General features: G+C 47.1%; 2 protein-coding genes across 10 annotated transcripts in view; one reads left to right on the top strand and one right to left on the bottom strand.

Moving 5' to 3' along the window:
- The window catches only part of LOC143503265 (serologically defined colon cancer antigen 8 homolog), a 21618-nt gene extending 9337 nt beyond the window's left edge, over positions 1–12281 (top strand). Inside the window, exons 4-5 of the mRNA XM_076995600.1 lie at positions 10673–10799; positions 11748–12281. Of these exons, the coding sequence (XP_076851715.1) occupies positions 10673–10799; positions 11748–11786 (166 nt within the window). The 3' untranslated portion in view covers positions 11787–12281. The remainder of the gene's footprint in view (positions 1–10672; positions 10800–11747) is intronic.
- A 425-nt stretch (positions 12282–12706) lies between these two features.
- akt3a (v-akt murine thymoma viral oncogene homolog 3a) overlaps positions 12707–17500 on the bottom strand; it is a 93877-nt gene continuing 89083 nt past the window's right edge. For all 9 annotated transcript variants that reach the window (XM_076995598.1, XM_076995591.1, XM_076995592.1 and 6 more), the window contains one exon: positions 12707–16880. In XM_076995598.1, coding sequence (XP_076851713.1) covers positions 16795–16880 — 86 coding nt within the window. In that variant the 3' untranslated portion in view covers positions 12707–16794. The remainder of the gene's footprint in view (positions 16881–17500) is intronic.

The raw sequence follows: 17500 nt of genomic DNA, 5'->3' as shown, positions 1-17500 counted from the left end.
TTTTGAAAGAGCTTTAGGTCTAAACATTTTAGTCAAAAGAAAGTGTTGTTAGTTTGTAAAGAGGGAAATGTAGTTTTCCATTAAATATGTAACTGCTGATTTGATTTTCTAATATGGCATTTAAAAAAGGACATTTGCAGTCTTGTAGATTCAGTGGGTTTTAAAGATGGGAAAGTGTGTAAATCCAGAAGCAATGTGAAATAAAAACCTGCTTCTTTATGGCGAGAGTCAATGAGAAGCTTTGATTGTACCTCGTATGTGTCCACCAGAGGGCAGGGTCAATGTTTACAGTTTCTAGATATTTTTTATGGAGTTGGACGTAAAAATGTTGCCATGTGTAGACGCAGCAGGTCAGTTGCGTCACCAAAGGTCACCAACAACCACTGACCGTGTTCACTCTGCACAGTGCAGTGTGTCCCCGCTCAAATACGATATACCAGCACATTTCAATATGGACACATTATGAACAGTATTAACACATTACAAAAACATCACATAATGTTCATCGCACTCCTTCTGTGCTCAGTAAGAGCTGAAACAGCTACCTGGTAAAAAGGCAAAAACCTCAATATCAGAAGAATTAACACTAAGAGTCGAAGTAAATAAAGATTATGACGGCAGTCCAGAAGGGGGACAGGATTAAGAAACCGCACAGGACTTTGGCAAATGTACGAACCGACACATTTGTTACTTCTTTACAAATTTAAGGAAAAAAACAAAACAATCTCACCATTTTCAGTAGCAGTAAGTTGCAATGTAATTATTATTTATTATTATTTGAACATAAAATCACACGTCTCATGAAGCTCATAGACGCTTGAATAATTCAGCGTTCAGTTATGTCATTATTAATGTTGTCTGCCTAAATGTAAACAAAAGCTACTTTTAACTACCGTGCCGTCTTTGTCCGAACGGGCACGCTTCATCTCGCTGAACCAAAGCACCGAGAGCACATCACGAAATGTCGTACCACAGACGTGCGGAAGTCGAACCGCGGTCCTCGTGAGTGCGAGGTCTGGTACCTCCTGCTCACTGGGTGCTGTGGGGGCCCAGCGCTGTGGGGAGCCTCTCTCTCCTGCCCGTGGGTTAAGGTGTTCATGTTAATAAGCTGGTGCAAATGGCTCCGGCTTTCATGCAAATAGCCGGGGCCCCACCTCAGATATTCTTGAACGGGCGCACAATCTGTGCTGTGAAGAGGCACAGCAGCGTGGTACACACGCAACATTTGGAAAATCAGCTTGATTTATTTTTACCATTCGAGAGCCAACGCCAAGCAACACAGGGGTTTTCAGCACACAATGTTTCACTCCTGCACATTATTTATTTATTTCCCTCGTGGTATTTACAATTTTTTTATTTTTTGCCCAGAGATTAGGGTGAGATATCATGGAAAGCCAGCCAGCGAGATATGAGAGGGGAGGTGCGGTGGCCGCTGATTTAAATTTTTCGTGTGTAATAGCAACGCCTTTATAGAGGACATCAATAACACATATGCATATTAATTCTATATTTATTTAATAAATGCGTTCTGGGCACGAGTTCACTGTACTCTACGGTGACTGGCATTTTCTGGGTGGAAACAGATTTTGAAAAGTAACAGTCACTTTATGAATAAAAATATCCACTTCATCATAGTCAGTTCTTTTATCAAAACAAATATTTTAATAATTATCTACCTTTTTTCATTTAACCAGTAATTTGTTTTTGCAAATCAAACCAAAAATATTTAACTATATGAATCATGTGATGACACAATTTTTAATCATTGAAATTAATGTTACTGGCATCTCATAGTTTTTAATAATAATTTTCATTATTAATTCATTAATTAACGAATCTTGTTTTTGTTTCCAATTTATGGATTATTGTTTACTTATTTTTTGTTTAGTTTTCTTTCTTGTTCAGTTCACTAGAATGCGCATATACATATACAAAAAATAAGTAGTTTGAATAGCTTAAATTAGTTATTGTAGTAGCAATACTATTACTAATAATAATAATAGTGAAGCTATATCCTCCTGTTTTATGTCGTAAAATTATAAACGTATTTCCAGTTCATCGTTTGTAAATGTAAACGCTCTAGTTAAAGCCCTCACCTTTGGAGTATTTTAATGAGGTATTTCCAACTACTCCCTAATACAAGACAAATACATCTGAAATGTTGTAAATGTATGTACAGTGTGAGATTTTATATTTGGTCTGTATCATATATATATATATATATATATATATATATATATATATATATATATACACACACACACACACACACACACACACACACACACATACGTCTCTGGTCTGTATGTACAAAAGAAACACATCCATAAGCATTTACCACTGAATTAGCAAAACATCTCCACACCTACAGTGAGCAGATTTTAAAGATGAAAATGATTTTTGGCAATTCACCCTTTCACATATCTCACTCATGTTGCTTTCAGTCCCTGTGCACATAAGCAGCTCAAACCCTTACACACACACACACACACACCCCTCACATCTGCCAACATGCTCCTTTACCAATTATCACCCTGTCTCATCAACATACCGTATACACACACACACGCATGCGCACACACACACACACACACACACACACACACACACACACATAAACTCGGTTCTGTCCCTTAAAGGGGTGTGGTGATGTATACACAGATGTGTGGCTAGATCTACAGGCTTCTCCCAGCCATATGGTCCCATAAAAAAGATGACTGTGGTGTGTGTGTGTGTGTGTGTGTGTGTGTGTGTTCTGGGCTGAGGGGCATGTGTGTGTGTGTGTGTGTTCTGGGCTGAGGGGTGTGTGTGTGTGTGTGTGTGTGTTGGGCTGAGGGGTGTGTGTGTGTGTGTGTTGGGCTGAGGGGCGTGTGTGTGTGTGTTGGGCTGAGGGGCGTGTGTGTGTTGGGCTGAGGGGCGTGTGTGTGTGTGTGTGTGTGTTGGGCTGAGGGGTGTGTGTGTGTGCGTGTGTGTGTGTGTGTGTGTGTGTGTTGGGCTGAGGGGTGTGTGTGTGTGTGTGTGTGTGTGTGTGTGTGTGTTGGGCTGAGGGGTGTGTGTGTGTGTGTGTGTGTGTGTTCTGAGGGGCGTGTGCGCTGCATCCGGGCGCCGCTGCTGATTGGCTGGAGGAGACGTGTGGAGATGTGAGGAGACTGTGTGATGTGTCTCCTGGTCGTCTGTAGTTGATTCTCTGTGTGATGAATGTGCTCTTATCTGTGGAAGATCTGCAGCGTTCTGCTGATGCTCACTGTTCCTCTCGCTGTTCCTCTCACTGTTCCTCTCACTGTTTCTCTCTCTAGTCCTCTGCCCTAGTCTTCACGTAGTTCTACGGGGCCCTTTTCTGGTTCGTTCATTTCTTTTCTTCTTCTGATACATTTGAGCCAGTTGTTGTATTTTGGTTGTCCTCATTTTGAAACACATCCAGTGTAAGAACACCTCAGTGGTCGATGTATTGACTGTATAAGCAACTGCTGACAGCCCTAATAATACATCCATAATATAATATATCTCCTACAGCGTTCAGGAGCCGCTATTGCGTTTGGATGGTGCAGCATCTGATCAAACACTTCTAGCTGCCAGTCATCCTGGCACCCAATATAAACGAATCTTTCTTTCTCATTCAGGCACGTGTGATCATGTCAGTGAGTGTGCAGGCTTAAGACCGCCGGCTTTTCTCAGGTCTTTGGTGTTTGGGTTTGGGTATGTTCAGCACTAGTGCCCATAGCGAACCCCCTGTGCCCTCTCCTTGCCCGACTACGGCCTCGTCTGCTTCATGTCGCCTCACACCACCCTCTCCTAGACCCTCACGTCTGCAGCCTGCCACATTCAGAGACTTACAGTAGGATTTAGAGTCTTAGAAGTGGTGTAAGACATCAGACTTTGTTGGTATATCTGGCTTCTGTTTTGCCAGATATAGGGCAAGTGGTGCAGATCTCACGTCTGGAGCTAGGGGGCAGCGTTGGCCCTCTCCACCCTCCTGTCTCCGCTCCCTGATGGAGCAGCTGTCCCGTGCTGCCGGGGGGCGTGGCCTGCTGGCGGAGCGGGTGGTGCGCTGACTCTCCCGCTGGAGCTCGTGTGCCGGACTTCGTCCCAAGGCAAAGCCGTAAACATTAGGCAGCGTGTTCACGCGCCTCTCGCCCCGCGCTCGGCTCTCGTTTACGACTGCTAAAAGTGCTCAGCACGCTCCTTTAAATGGGCCTCTGAGCAAACACTCACCAACATAACGGCTGACTGTTATTGTGCAGGTGGTACAGTATGTAGTCCTGCACATTCACACAGCAGTCTGGCACTGGGGGGGGTTCGTTTGGTCAGGAATGTGTTGAGTTGTCCAGAAACCTGCGTGGAGATGCACCTGGTGAGGAGTTCAGAGAGAGAGAATCAGAGTGAGAAGGAGAGATGAACTCTGTAACGTGACAGCCTTTCATGTGAGCGACAGCATTGCCTGCCCGTCAGCTGTGAGGGTCAGGCTGAATCTCACTACAGCCACGTCCTTCATAACAGGGCGTTTTGTGTGAAACTTATATCAGCACAAGCAGAAACAAACCTGTCGACTACAGGGGAGGTCAATGGACACTCCCTCCTTGATTCAATTGTAAAAACTTTTATAAATATTTCAACCCAATATTTACATTTCAATGCAATACATATTATAACTTGGCATGTGTATTGTTTGTTTGAATTGATCCCTGAGTTAGTTAGCCAGATTTGGTCTGAGCTTTGCCAGCTTTCTGCCTCCATGACTAGTCTACATTCGGTGATGAGGTGAACTAGCACGGTGAATAGCGTCCTGATGCATCCTCTTTTGGGGAAAAGGGCAGCCATTTTGGGTCAACCCATCTGGCTCTGGCCAGGTGGGCTCATTAAAGACATTCAGTTCACAGCAGCCTGGCTCATGGGGGTGAAGCTGGCAGCCATTTTGGGTCAAATCATCTGGCCCTGATAACTCATCTGTCTGCAAGCCGCTGCCTCTGGATTCCAGTTTTTCTCCATATTAAAACTGGCTCCCACCCACTCTAGTGGAAGAGGAGCCAATTCTCATAAACACAGATGGAGCAATACACTCATGGATATCTTTAGATTTATGTAAATCAGTCTTCCAGAGCCTCGCTTTGCGTTGAGTTGCAGAATTGCAGGAACATGTCGGCTTGGCCATATATCGCAGCTTCCGTTTTTATGGTAAAATAATAATAATGAAAGCATTTCCAGATCTGTGCACAACTGTACATGGAGGTTTCAGTCCCAACTCCTCACAGTCCCCTAGCACGACTTCTCACATGTACAATTAAAAACACTGGGAAGAAACTAACTGCAAATAGCTGCTGTCCCCATCTAACAGGTTGGGCCCGTGGGCCGTGGGGCCATCGCCCCCCCCCTCCACCTCCGCTGTGCGTGTGCCAGTGTCGAGTCTGGACCCGGCCACGCGGGCCCGGGCTTAGGGGGGATCGGGCCGAGCAGCTGCGTCCGGCTGCCTCCGGCACTCCTTTGACTGGGCGAGCCAAGACAGGCTGCACACGTTCTGTACGGGTGATCCTGCCCGCGGCCCCCACGGCTCCCACGGCTCCCCTCCCCAAAGCAGCCGGACCACGCTGCCGGGAGCTTCCGCTCAGTCTGTCAGCGAGCGGCTGGCCTTCGTTTTGATTGTGTAAAACAGAGTTGGTTAGTCATAATTGTTACTTACTGAGTTGGTTAATTGCGCTGTGGTGTTTGGTAGATGGTAGACAATGCAGTGTGTATTTTCTTTTATTATTTTTGCTAGAGTGTTCATTTAGCACCCATCGTGTCAGGGCTGCTAATAGCTTGGTATTTTGATGGTTGGTTGGGTGTCAACATGGTGGAAAACAGCTACTGATTTTCAATAGATTTTTTCTGTTCAATAGATTTAGTGCTCAATGAAAACTAAATAAACGGATGTTTTTCTAAGCCCGTTTACACTAACACACTAACCCTAGCCCATTTACACCTACACACTAACCCTAGCCCATTTACACTAACACATTAACCCTAGCCCATATACACCTACACACTAAACCTAGCCAATTTACACTAACACATTAACCCTAGCCAATTTACACTAACACACTAACCCTAGCCAATTTAGACTAACACGCTAACCCTAGCCCATGTACACTAACACGCTAACCCTAGCCCATTTACAGTAACACGCTAACCCTAGCCCATTTACCCTAACACGCTAACCCTAGCCCATTTACCCTAACACGCTAACCCTAGCCCATGTACACTAACACGCTAACCCTAGCCCATGTACACTAACACGCTAACCCTAGCCCATTTGCACTAACACGCTAACCTTAGCCCATTTACAGTAACACGCTAACCCAAGCCCATTTACACTAACACGCTAACCCTAGCCCATTTACAGTAACACGCTAACCCTAGCCCGTTTACAGTAACACGCTAACCTTAGCCCGTTTACAGTAACACGCTAACCTTAGCCCATTTACACTAACACGCTAACCCTAGCCCATTTACACTAACACGCTAACCCTAGCCCATTTACAGTAACACGCTAACCCTAGCCCGTTTACAGTAACACGCTAACCGTAGCCCGTTTACAGTAACACGCTAACCCTAGCCCGTTTACAGTAACCCGCTAACCCTAGCCCATTTACAGTAACACGCTAACCCTAGCCCATGTACACTAACACGCTAACCCTAGCCCATTTACAGTAACACGCTAACCCTAGCCCATTTACACTAACGCGCTAACCCTAGCCAATTTCAACAGTTGTTGTTTGTTCAGTGATAATGTTACAGTGCAACAACTTATTCCAGTTTTTCCAGTAATTCCTTTAATACATGAAGAAATGCGAGTACAGGGTTGCCAACTTTTGACGTTCGCTTGGAGTGAAATTTTAACCTGGAGCCGGTGGCGAGTGTATTTTGTTGAGCGGGGGGGGTGGCGAACGAAAGTTGTTGGGCGGGGTGGCGAACGTAAAATGGACACAGATTCAGTGTTATATCGCTGGTGGATGGCGCCAGAGCTAGCGAACTAGTAACGTATTGAATCATATATGTGGATCTGAGGTAAATAAACTGGATATTTTTTTTCGGCGTGAGATATCGGAAGTGTGGCGTGAGAGCGTGTGAAAATGGTCAAATGCGTGTGTTGGCAACCCTGCGAGTATGTAAATGTTTATGACTATAATAAGAGACTGGAGAAGACAGACAGGTAGGCGTGACTGGAACAGACAGACAGGTCGTCGTGACCTCCGTGTTCCTGCCACGTGTCTCCATGACCAGAGCAGCACAAGCCGAGCTGGAGATCACTGTGTGCTTTATTCACTCATGCAGGGAGTGTCGTCGTGAGCGAGGCCTGATCCTCACGGGCCAGCGTTAAACAGATGCTTAGCACCAAACCTCAACTCCCTCCAAAAACACACATCCTGGAGCTTCTACAGCTCCGCCTTCCCTGGGCAGAGACAGGCGGATGTAGCTGCAGGCCACTCGCTTTCTGTCTCTCACACACACACACACACACACACACACACACACACACACACACACACACACATGTTGAGGGTAGCAGCCCTCAGCGTTTTACAATACAAACCAAAAGAACCCCACAGTCTCCCTCGCCACCTGTAAACAAACTGCATCATCTGGAAAAACACTAGGACTGCTCTCCACTGTGAAATGTGTGTGTGTGTGTGCCTAGTTGTGTGTCCTGTATGAGCAAGTGAATTCTTGACTAAAATCATTAATTACGTTAATTAGATGAGAATCCTCGTCCTCCTGATGCAAGTTCTTGGATCGTTTGCATTAGCAGTCATGGCTGTAGCGTCTCAAACTAGTTTTCGGTTTTCCACAGATCATGTCTTGTTTGTATCCACCGCAACATCTTTCCACATGAAAACTTGGAATACCCCGCTGCTGATGGAGCAACACGCCAGCGTCCGGGTGGAGGGAGGGGTGCGGGGGGCAGCATCATCCACGCCTCACGCGGGCCCCTGTGCGTCTCACGCGGGTCTCACGCGGGTCTCACGCGGGTCTCACGCGGGACGGCTCTGCCTCTCAGCTCTGCTGGCTTCACTTAGCCTGGGAGCCAGCAGATGGTGTCCTTTCACCAGAACCAGCGGGGAGGCGGAGGACGCCGGGACTGTCTGCCCCACGGTGCCCCCCCCACACACACCCACCCAGCAGTGGGCAGAGGCAGCAGAGGCCACGCACCCCAGCTCCGCCCCGGCTCCACACGCTAAGCTGTATTAAAACCTAATTAAGTTGCGTGCCAGTAAATGGGGGGAGGTTATTGGATTTGCTGCCGTAGCTGCTGGACGGCCTTCTAATTTAATCAGACCCCTGTTGTTCGTCCAGATTCAGACGGAGCGAGAAGAGTTTGACCCCCCCCCCCCCCCACACACACCCCCCCCCCCCCCTCGTTACGGGGGAGTCAAACACACGCTGTTGTAGTTCTCTGCAGGCCAGGGGTGGTGCGTGTCTTGGGTGACCAGGGTTGTGGCTTCTGCGTTTCAGAAGCTGGGCAGTGTTTGCTGGGGCAGATTAAGGGCAGTGTGGTTGTGTAAGAGGTTAATGCGCTGTGTGTGTCTCCAGAGGTGGGGGGGGGGGGTGAATTAGCTACTGAATTGCCCGACCTGATTGATTGTTTTAATTCACCTGACCTCATGCTCTGCCATCGGCTGCTTTTCCTGTCTGACTGTGTGTGTGTGTGCAGTAGGGCATACGCCACTCGTACCTTACAGAGGAACACAGTGAAAACACCCCATCCATATACGTTTTATACCATTGCTAAAAGAGAACATGTATGAATATGTGGAATATAGCGTGTGTGTGTGTGTGTGTGTGTGGAATATGTCTCTGATTATGTAGTATGTTCTGTTTGATCCAAACACTGACTTTGGAAGGACTTGACTTGTGAGAAATGTTTTTACTGTTGAATATGCCACCTGTTATAGCAGACACTAAAACACACTCATGCATTACGCATATTCAGTATGATAGCTGCATTGTGTTCTTGGAGATAGAAGCTGTACCTGTTCACTATAAACTCGTCACTCTGACTTTGCCTGCTTTTCTTTTCCCTTTTTTTTTTTTTTTTTTACAATTTTTTTTATTAATAAATATATAATGACTCTCTAAAGGTTTATTATTTTTTATTTTTTGTAATCAGGCCACCTGTCTTGGAAAAACAAAAAACACCACCTTTATCTGCCTGTTAGGAACCCTGATGCATGAAACAATGTGGGTCCTGTTCACCAGTAGAGATGTGGGCTGTGCAGACGGCAGCAGTTGGGTGAGGGTGAGCTGGTGGGTGTGTGGCTACACCGGGTGGTGGGGGTGGTGGGGGCAGGCACGGAGGAGTAGAGCCCTACGCCAGGCGCTGGAGGGGGGGGCAACAACAGAGGCAGCAGCCCCCCCACACAGCAGGGCCTTAGCCTGGGACAAGCTGCCCACCACAGTCCTGTTAGCAGCTCCTTCCAGCTCACAGCAGGGAGCCTAGCAGGGAGAGAGAGAGAGAGAGAGAGAGAGAGAGAGAGAGAGAGAGAGAGAGAGAGAGAGAGAGAGAGAGAGAGAGAGAGAGAGGGAGGGAGGGAGGGAGAGGATGGTAGGAAAAGAAAGAAGGTGAGAAAAAGAGAGGCCTTTTGCAGAGGACACGATGCCCAAGGAGGCCAGACTACACAGCGTGTTCCAGCTCCAGCACAAAGTGAAGGACGTGGGTGGAGGGGTGGAGTGGTGGAGGAGTGGAGGGGTGGGGGAGGAATTACAGTAAAAGACAGATTACTGTCAAACGAGAGGGACCCAAACTTGGAGTCGTCACCCACCGCAGCCGGCGTCAGCAGCCTGCTCCAGTTCCCACAGGAGGGAGAGGGGGATAAATGGAGGGGTGGGGGGAACGAGGGATAAGTGGAGGTGGGGGGTGGGGGGAGAGGGGGAACAGGGCCTGCACAGACGGCACTGGCCCCAGCCAGCAAGAGCAAGGCATCTGTCTCCCCCCCTCAGCAACAGCTAGAGGCCTCCCCTCTCCTCTCCTCTCCTCTCCTCCCTCCTACTGTGCTGGAAGAACTCTCTCTCTCTCCCTCTCTCTGTCTTTCTCCCTCGTCTCTGGCACGTGGGTATAGAGAGAGAGATCTGGGCCAGGCTCACGCGTCCGTGGTCAGGCCCACAGTGTCTACAGGAGTCAGAGCCTGGACACATGACTGTCCCCTTAAACGCTGCTGCAGTGTGTCCGATGGCAGATGGCACCGTGGTGGGTTAGCGGGTTAGCGCCTTCGCCAGGCTGGACTCACTCGTCTCTCGTGAACGTGTGATTCAATTAAATTCTTAGAATTTTCTTAAGTCTGATTGTACTACATTGTGTCGGCCAACCTACAGATCAGTTGATGTTCCCTTAAAGGCCTGAATACATTACAGAGCAGAGGTCAGTTTCATTATGGTGAAGAGTGTCTGCTACAGGAACCGGGTGAGTCTGGTGAGCCCAGTGCAGCTTAACAGGGGAGGAAGATCTCGTCAACAACACAACGTTCTCCGGGTGTTTCTCTCAGATGACACCACTGCAGTTTTTAACTCCACATCATACATTTAGGCAAAGTCATCCTGGTGTGTTTGGTGTGTCACGTCCAGCACACACAGCAGGTGGTGTGGTGGGTGGTGTGGGGTAGGAGGAAGAGGAGTTACAGTAGAGGACTCTTCATCTGTGCAGGTTACAGCAGCTGGACCATCACTGCCAGTCCAGCGCTCAGCAGGTGGTAGAACTTCTCAGCAGACAGAACCAGCTCGTGCAGAAGCAGCCGCTCGACAGCGGAGATGCACAGAAGCTCCACGTGCAGGTGAGCGCCCCCCCCCCCCCCCCCCCCGCTTTAACCCAGCCGTGTCAGACACCCACCTCACCATCACATCCTGTCCTGCGCTGTCGTGTGGGAGCGTTTGAGGAGCCGGAAAACTGAGAAAAAACTGACAGCCTGCCAGCAACAGTCCTGCTTCCGATGTTGCTGAATGTCAGTTCTGTGCTCTGTGTGTGTATATATATATAATCAAAATAATAAGTGATCACAAACTGAGTGTTAGACTCACAGCTTAAGAGTCAAATGGCTTCTGTTCTGCATTTTTCTGAGCTCAGTACATTTATGTCTGAAAATAATGGAAATCATAACTGAGCTCGTGACTGCAAATGGTGTTTAAATCCAACTGTGCAGGTTTAGACTACTTCTATGTCAGCTGAGAGAGAGAGAGAGAGAGAGAGAGAGGCGCTCAGCAGCTGGTGGTAGTTATTCCACATCACACAACACTAGACACCCACAGATGCTCCCCCAGATTGCAGCTAGGGGGGCGCTAGCAGCAGACAGTGACTAGCCACACGCTGACATCTGTAGGAGATTATGGCACACGGCACACCGCAGCTCAACACGCAGCCGCCACGACTGCACTAATACCGCCGTGCTGTTGTTTTGGTAGGGAAGAGGGCCACGTTTGCTATCCCAGCTCTCCCTGGGAGCTAACGTTTAACAACACCCACACGCAAACTTGAACGCTTTCCTGGAAGAGTTCAGGGCCACTGCAGCGAGTCAACCAGAGCAAACGTTCTGTGATGCATCTTAAACTAAAAAAAAAAAAACAATAAAGATTCTTTTTCAGCGCAGAGTTCAAGTTCATGTCCTTGGCGGTGAACGTCTCCTACCTTCATAAGAGCGCGGCTCTGTGATCAGACGCTTTTGTTTAACTATTATAATCTGTACATGAACTGAACTGAACTGAACTGGCATTTATTGTCCCCTCAGTTACCAGTTGAGAGCAACGATGATCTTCTAACACTGTAAGCATGGAGCCATCTCAGTGGAGAGAACTTTGGAGTTCATCTGACCACCGACAGACCACCACTAATACCGTTTTGCTCTGATAAATCCCGTCAAATGTTGCTAGTATGAAGTGGGTGTGTGTGCGTTGGGGAGTGAGAGTTTGTGCGTGTGATGGCCACAGGGGTCCGTGTGACATCACAGTCCATACTGGGGGCACAGCAGCAGTCCTGGCTCCATGTGTCAAACACACAACCTCGCTTCCTCTATTCACACACACACACACACACACACACACACACACACACACCTTCTGTGGTCCCTTGATTTTACACTATGGGTTTGGATAGTTACTTCCGTGTCTTGTGGTAACAGATTGAGTGTTTTCATATTTTTGTTTCAGTGATTTGATAGTAACGTTTTATATTTAAGCATTTATGCATTTAAATGTTTTATACAAGTTTGTATTTTATGTTTTGTAGCTTTCTAGTAACCAATAAATTATTCATTTCAAATGTAGTATTTATGAATTCCAAACCATGATTTCCTGAAGACATCTGAAACATCTTGAACAAATGACACCATTACTGGAAGAACTCGGGAACCTTGGAGAGACATCAAAGCAGACGAACCAGGAGCAGGACAGGAGCAGACTGACGTGGAGCTTTATTTACGTCTGTAAGAAGGAAAATACAGTGCGTCCCTATCATACATGTACATGTAAAAATACTAAAGGATGTTGAGTGTACAAAAACAGGTTCTCGCTGCTGAGAGTTTTCACATCCCTGTGGGCCATATATTCAAGGAAATAAATATTCTCTTTTAGTCATTAAATATGACAACAGGAATACAGCTGTTCTTTCTTTTTGAGGTCCCTTCTGCATAAAAGTCTTAACCACATGGCTAGTTCTTAACATGGATCTAATGATAGAGCTAGCAAGGTCGAGAAGTGTCACAAACTCCAAAGCTACATGGACGTAAAATTAATTACAAGTTATTGTTTTTTTTTTCTCCCCAGGGTTTCTTTTTTGTTTGTAAATAAATACTTTACAATTCATGCTTGTTCATAATACACTACCAGGAGCAAGAAAACAGGTAAATCTGTTGTTGACAGTACAAACAGTAGCAGCAAAGTGTGTGTGTGTGTGTGTGTGTGTGTGTGTGTGTTGAGGTGTAAAATATTTATTATAGACCCTGCAGTAAGTAAGGACAGCCAGGTGTGTGTGTGTGTGTGTGTATGGTGTGTGTGTGTGTCCCTCTCTCGTGTGTATACACCCTCTCCCCTGCTCTAAGGGACAGGAAGGTTATCACTTCCTGTAGCAGAGACTACAACTGCCGCTGCTCACAGAGTCCACGTGTACGTGTGGCTTCTTTAGTTTGTCAACGGCATGTTGAATGTTTTCGACAGTGACTATTGAGGCGGTGCCATTGGTCCAGTCTAAGAAGCAGCCGGGAGAGAAGAGGGTGGCACACATCGGCCTGTCCGAATGTCACCAGAACGAACCGCTGTGTCTCCTCACAGCCCCCGATCTCATTCACATCTTTACACTTTACAAAGCAAAATGACATTATTACAAAAAGAGACCGGCGTGGGAATGTGTGCTTTCACGTCCTTCGTCTCTTTTCTGAACTATAGGAAAGGCCACTGGGCCGGGACAGTGCTGCTCTACATCATCAAAGGTTCTGCAGATATGGGGTTTCTAAAAAAGTATAATGGGGTTTTTATTTTTATTTATTTTTTGGCCTGCAATGCCAAAGAGCCCCCAGCAGTGTCATTGAGTGGCTGTATCATCAGGAACGTCACCAGCACACAGCAGCAGACGTGTGTCTCCCCCTCATCACAGAGCGTGTGTGTCACACGCAGCACACGTGTACAGATTCTCACGCAGGAACAGTATCACAGTAAAGATTCAACCCCACCAATCACTGCAACTCAGATTTACAGCACAGCATGTTCAACTCAACAGTGGAAAACTAATGCTGCAAAAAAATAATTAAAATAACCCACATGAAGTTTAACTTAAATGATCATTGATATTAATATATGAGCTTTACATCATAACAAACAGAAAAAACGAATGACCTCATCAAACCATTGTTTAAAACAAACTTGTTACTGATAAATAAAAAGGAAAAACAGAATGCAGAATTATGGACATTATGCGTCTACCCCCTCATCTCACACTAGATAGTTTGTCAATTGATTATTTTTCCTAATCAATTAAAGATCTGTAGAGTAAAGAGAGTGAACTGGAAGACAGGCGAGACTGTGGAGCAACAGATCAGCGTCTCGTCTCAGTGGCTCGTCTCTCGTCTCATGACTGTAAAGAGCCAAACGCCGTCAGATTCACGACGTCTGAATCGGCAGCGGGAAGCAGCTTCACCTTCAGTCTGCAGCTGTGGCTTCTTGTGTTTTTATTTTTTGCTTGTTTTGTGTTTTTAGTATTATTTTTTTGCTGGCTTGTGTCCAAGTGTCACCCTTCACACACGTACTGTATACACCATCATCATCATCATCACCCTGCTGTGATGGCCAAGTACACTACACCGACCTAATCTTCCTCTCCTAACACCATTTTCATCATACAACACCGTCACCCGAACATCCACTACAAACTCAACACTCACTCCACAACATCCACCCTCACCCTAAAGTCATCGCTGTCAAATGTCACATTTGCTCAGTTCAACAAAAAGAGTCACAGGCTAAACGTAGCGCAGTTGCTCACAACATCCTCCTCACGTAAACGTACCTGACGTCGGACACCCCAGAGACTCACTGGTAGATCACGTGTACTCCCAGTTTGTGGACGTGATCCTGACTACAAGTTGGACTTTTCCAAGAGCGCCTTTGTAGTAAAGCGAATACACAGTGCACGTTTCATCGCCAGAGGCTATAAAGACCCAAGAATGCGCCACAAACTAAAGAAGTCAGACACAAAACCAGCCAACACAATTTCACTCTCTGTGGATACTACTGAGATTCTGATAAACCACTATGAGCGCTAGCAACGCAGTTACCACATAGAACCATTCAGCCCTGCTGCACGGTGAAATTTCGGTGTACCGGTGTCTGTCATTCAGGTGGAGTCATTTATGTAGTCCTCACATGTCAGGACCAAACAGGACCATGACAAGTGTTCATAACTAAAATAAAAAGGAAATGTCGCACAACAGGTGCGTTTTCCCACCGGTACACAGGTTGGTACGTTTATTGATCTGCCACTGAGTGGATGAAGAGGCTCAAAGATCTGCAGGACAGGACAGGAGAACCACGTGAGTCCTGCGAGACAGCGAGCTCGGTGCTGCGAGACATCCAGCCTCCACCTAACACCAGCCCACCAGCACGCTGCACAGTATCAGAACAGCACAGACATCCCACTGAGCAGAAAAGGTTGGGGGGGGCAGCTGTGGTGTGAATATGGGGGTAACGGAGGAAATGGTGTGACCCTTACAAAAAAAAAAGAAAGGACAAAACAACTTAAATAAAAAACTCAAACAAAGCAAAAGCTTTAACGCCCCGTTTACATTCACAAGCCATTCATAGGTGCGTTTCTGTCTGACAATAAACCCTGGACAATCAACATAATAAATAGAGCAACTTTATTTAACCACATTCCCTATAGTGGACAGTGCATATAAACTCCAGCCAACGCTGCCGTTACCCAGACAAACCGCATTAGTGACTAGTGAGAAAAACAGGCTCCTGTGCACTGATCCCAGAACATTTCTCACTGCTAGTTCATACTGGCTGAAACAGAAAATATGGAACAGGCCCCTGATCCCGAGTCAGAATTTAAGAGTGCATGGCCATGTTCCCAACATCAGTGTTAAGCATCACTGTCAAATCACCCCAGGTGAGTTGCCAGCAATTATTAGAATTTAATCGTGAAATGGAATGACTCAAAATACTCAAAATACATCTGAGGGAATGACCTGTAAGATCAAATCACACAGACACATGGAAGACAGCCACGAAGACTCTGATTCATCACATCATTTAAACTCAGGACGTGTCCACCCTGAATATGTAAGTGTACCTAAAGCACAGCGTGTCCTCTGTGGACGAGGAGGTTCAGGCTGCATGGCTCAGATTCACAGGACTAGTAACGTAAGACGATGAAGAAGGCTTCCCTCCCCTCCCCTGATAAAGTGTGTGTGTGTGTGTGTGTGTGCATACATATATATATATATATACACACACACACACACACACACACACTCACTGTGTCACAGTTATTTTTCCCACACCCCCCCTGCACTTTTTTTTTCCACAAAAGGAGAACTGAAGTGGTTCTGGCCCGGCGTGTGAGGAGTGCTAGCTCACACTGAGAACACACAACAAAAGCCCCCACCCCCCCTCCCGCGACTGTGGAGTCCGTGTGAAAGAGAGAGAGTTGGGGAGGCGTGTGAGCGTGAGGGCGTCCCTGGGTGAGCGAGTAGCAGTAAAGTTAGTGCGGTCTGGAACACGACCCGTGTTGCCTGAGTAGAACAGTTATGGCAGTTTTGGACCCAGCGTGGCGGACGAGCAGCGATCTTCTGTTGTGCGTCCGCTCAGGTGTGAGCTAGCCAGCCAAACACGGACGCTGGTGTGAATCTGGAGCCATGCAGACACCCTCTGATCCTCAACGTGGGGGCCACCTACGTGCTCGTCTTCCCACCGAAGGAGCATTTAAATATCAAAAAAACAAACAAACAAAACAAAACCCTACACACACACTCGCGCGCAAAAAGAAAACACAAAAAGTAAATGACAAACACAGTTCTCTCTTCCCAGCAGCCCAAACCCCGAGTGCTGGAGTGGCCCGGGACGATGAGGGCCCAAGGTCCGGCCCAACACGCCAAATCCCCCTCACCCTCAAACCCGGGCGTGCGTGCTGGCGGGCCCCAGCCCGGATGAAAGGGTGCAGAGGTGGGTGCGGTTGGGGTGGGCGGGGCCCGACGGGGGCGGAGCCTGTGAGGTTCCTGGTCCGTTCCGGGGGGGGGGTAAGCGTGGTGAGGATGAGACGGCGGTGGCAGGCGTGGGGGGGCTTCACTCCCTCCCGCTGGCTGAGTAGGAGAACTGAGGGAAGTGAGGACGTCTCTCACTGTCCACGCAGTCCATCCCGTCTTCATCGACTGCAGCGGAGAGACATACACAGCAGTGTTGCATTATGGGTGTTGGGCGAGGGACAGACAGACACGGCACATGGTCACATGATCCTCGCTGCTCACAATCGGGTTATAAGCATCAGACGCTCTACCACAGCTCGTCATCAAGTGACCATAAATATGGGCACATGTGTGTAGTGATGAATACTTTTATTCATTCAAAATTATTGACGAATAATTTTTGTCATAGTTTCCGTCAACGAACCTTTTTTTCATGACGAAAACGAGACGATAACTAAATAAAAACTATACGAAGGGATAAAAATGATGACGAAATTAATTTTCGTCAACGAATAAAAACGAGATGAAAATATTGGCCAGCGACGACATCCAATCAGACCTGATTTAGTTTAGTGAAAGGTAGGGATAAGTTGAGAGATCCAACCGTAACTGCTTTAGCGTACACGGAGAGGCGGGACAAACCGGGTAACCGTCCAATCAGAACTAACGTCTTCACATCACTCAGAACCCGTTAGGACCAAACCAGCCTGTGAACTGTGGTCACTCATGAAATTAAACTTGAAGTTAACTCGACAATGTCAGCAGGGAGAAAGATAAGAGGCGATATATGGACACATTTCTCCTTT

Source organism: Brachyhypopomus gauderio, unplaced genomic scaffold (assembly GCF_052324685.1).
Source record: "Brachyhypopomus gauderio isolate BG-103 unplaced genomic scaffold, BGAUD_0.2 sc222, whole genome shotgun sequence".
NCBI lineage: Eukaryota > Metazoa > Chordata > Actinopteri > Gymnotiformes > Hypopomidae > Brachyhypopomus > Brachyhypopomus gauderio.
This window is presented reverse-complemented; position numbering and strand designations above follow the sequence as displayed.